This window comes from Poecilia reticulata, linkage group LG4 (assembly GCF_000633615.1).
Source record: "Poecilia reticulata strain Guanapo linkage group LG4, Guppy_female_1.0+MT, whole genome shotgun sequence".
Lineage (NCBI taxonomy): Eukaryota > Metazoa > Chordata > Actinopteri > Cyprinodontiformes > Poeciliidae > Poecilia > Poecilia reticulata.
In genome coordinates, this window is record NC_024334.1 from 4095033 (window position 1) to 4096950 (window position 1918).

At 43.2% G+C, this 1918-nt stretch overlaps 1 protein-coding gene across 1 annotated transcript in view; it reads left to right on the forward strand.

Moving 5' to 3' along the window:
* Positions 1 to 1918, forward strand: part of serpinc1 (serpin peptidase inhibitor, clade C (antithrombin), member 1) — a 12095-nt gene that overhangs the window by 2772 nt on the left and 7405 nt on the right. Inside the window, exons 2-3 of the mRNA XM_008406361.2 lie at positions 236 to 596; positions 1592 to 1807. Coding sequence (XP_008404583.1) covers positions 237 to 596; positions 1592 to 1807 — 576 coding nt within the window. The 5' untranslated portion in view covers position 236. The remainder of the gene's footprint in view (positions 1 to 235; positions 597 to 1591; positions 1808 to 1918) is intronic.

Consider the following 1918-nt stretch of genomic DNA (forward strand, 5'->3'; position numbering starts at 1 on the left):
CAGGGACAGTTGCCACAGACAGATTTTGCAGCTTTTTTACCTACTTCCTGCTGTGAGTCAGGTTCTAATTAGGCGGTTTTTTACCGGTTGTACGGTAATCAGGTCAAACTGAACCAAATATACTTTTTCATTATTTAATTACATTTCCAGGTTGTATTTATTCCGGTTTAACTTTGCTAAAAAGTTTTGGCACCCTTCAGCCTTTATGAAATCTTCTGGTTTCTCCTCCAACCAGGATGAGGACAACTAGTTGCTGGTTGCTTCTGGCATTGTTGCCACTGCTTTCCAGTGCGCAGCTTCTGGACATCTGCAGCGCCCGACCCAAAGACCTCGCTCTGGAGCCGCGCTGCGTCTACCGCAGCCCCGACCCGGACCCGGATGAGGCCGACGAACCGACCCCAGAGCCGCGGCCCGTCAACCCCAGGGTGTGGGAGCTATCGAAGGCTAATGGCCGCTTCGCCCTGGCCCTGTACAAGCAGATGGCCCTCAGCCGGACGCCCGACACCAACATCTTCATGTCGCCCCTCAGCATCTCCACCGCCTTCGCCATGACCAAACTGGGAGCCTGCAACCAGACACTGGAGCAGATCATGAAGGTCGGAATCCCTCAAGTTAGCGGCTACCGCTAACTTGACAGGTAGCTGCGCTAACTCTGAAGCGCTACTCATAAACATTAGCTCTGATAATGCTAAAGTGCTAAATCAATAAGCCAACATGATATTTAGAAGAAGCTAATGCTAAAGCACTAATCATAAGCATTAACTCCACTAGTGCTACACCAGCTTGATATTTATAGAAGCTAGTGCTAAAAAGCTAATCATAAACAGTTCATAAACGCTACAGCGCTGAACTGCTACACCAACACAATATTTAGCAGAAGCTAATAGTGAACTCTAAAGCACTACATCAACACGGTATCAATTTAAGCTAATGCTAAAACGCTAATCATTAGCTTCACTAACATTATGGCAACATGGTTTTTGTCAGAAGCCAATGCTACAGAGCTAACCATAAACATTGGTTCTGCTAATGCTAAAGTATTTAGCAGGAGCTAATGCTAAAAAGCTAATCATAATATTAGTTCAGCAAATGCTAAACCGTCAACATCACGGATGAAGAACACGAGGAGAGGAAACAGACCTGCTGCGTAAACACTTCAAAATAAAAGCATGTATATAAGAGCCTAACTATTTGAATAATGTTTAACAGCTAAAACCCAAAACTTCAACACGGATGTCGAACTTTACTTAACTGAAAGTTTACAAAGCAGTCAAGAAAATTAGCGCTTTAAAATTTAATTTGAAAAAATTACAAACAAAATGGCATTTTCACAGTTAGCAAAGTGTTAAGCTAAAAAATAATAAATCAATTTCTTTAGTTAAAATAGCGAGAATGGGAGAAAAATCACATTAAGATTATTTTTGTGTTTTTAATACAACAAATCCTTATTTTTAACATTCGGTGATTTTAAGCCCAAAATGTTAAAAATCAAACATTTAAAGAAAAGTGAATAAAAGTTTAGGTGAAATCTGTTTCTGCTCCACATCCGGTCAGCAGTGAAACTGACCCGACCCGATGTTTCCATCTGCAGGTGTTTCAGTTTGACACCATCAAGGAGAAAACATCGGATATGATCCACTTCTTCTTCGCCAAGCTGAACTGCCGACTGTACAGGAAGAAAGACAAAACGACGCTGCTGGTCTCCGCCAACCGGCTGTTCGGGGACAAGTCGCTCTCCTTCAACGAGACGTACCAGAACATCAGCGAGACCGTGTACGGAGCTACACTGCTGCCGCTCAACTTCAAGGTGACGCCACAGATTATTAACCCTCCTGTTATTTTCCACCATCCAACCATCCAACCACCATCCATTAAACCACCATCCATCCATCCATCCATCCATCCATCCATCCATCCA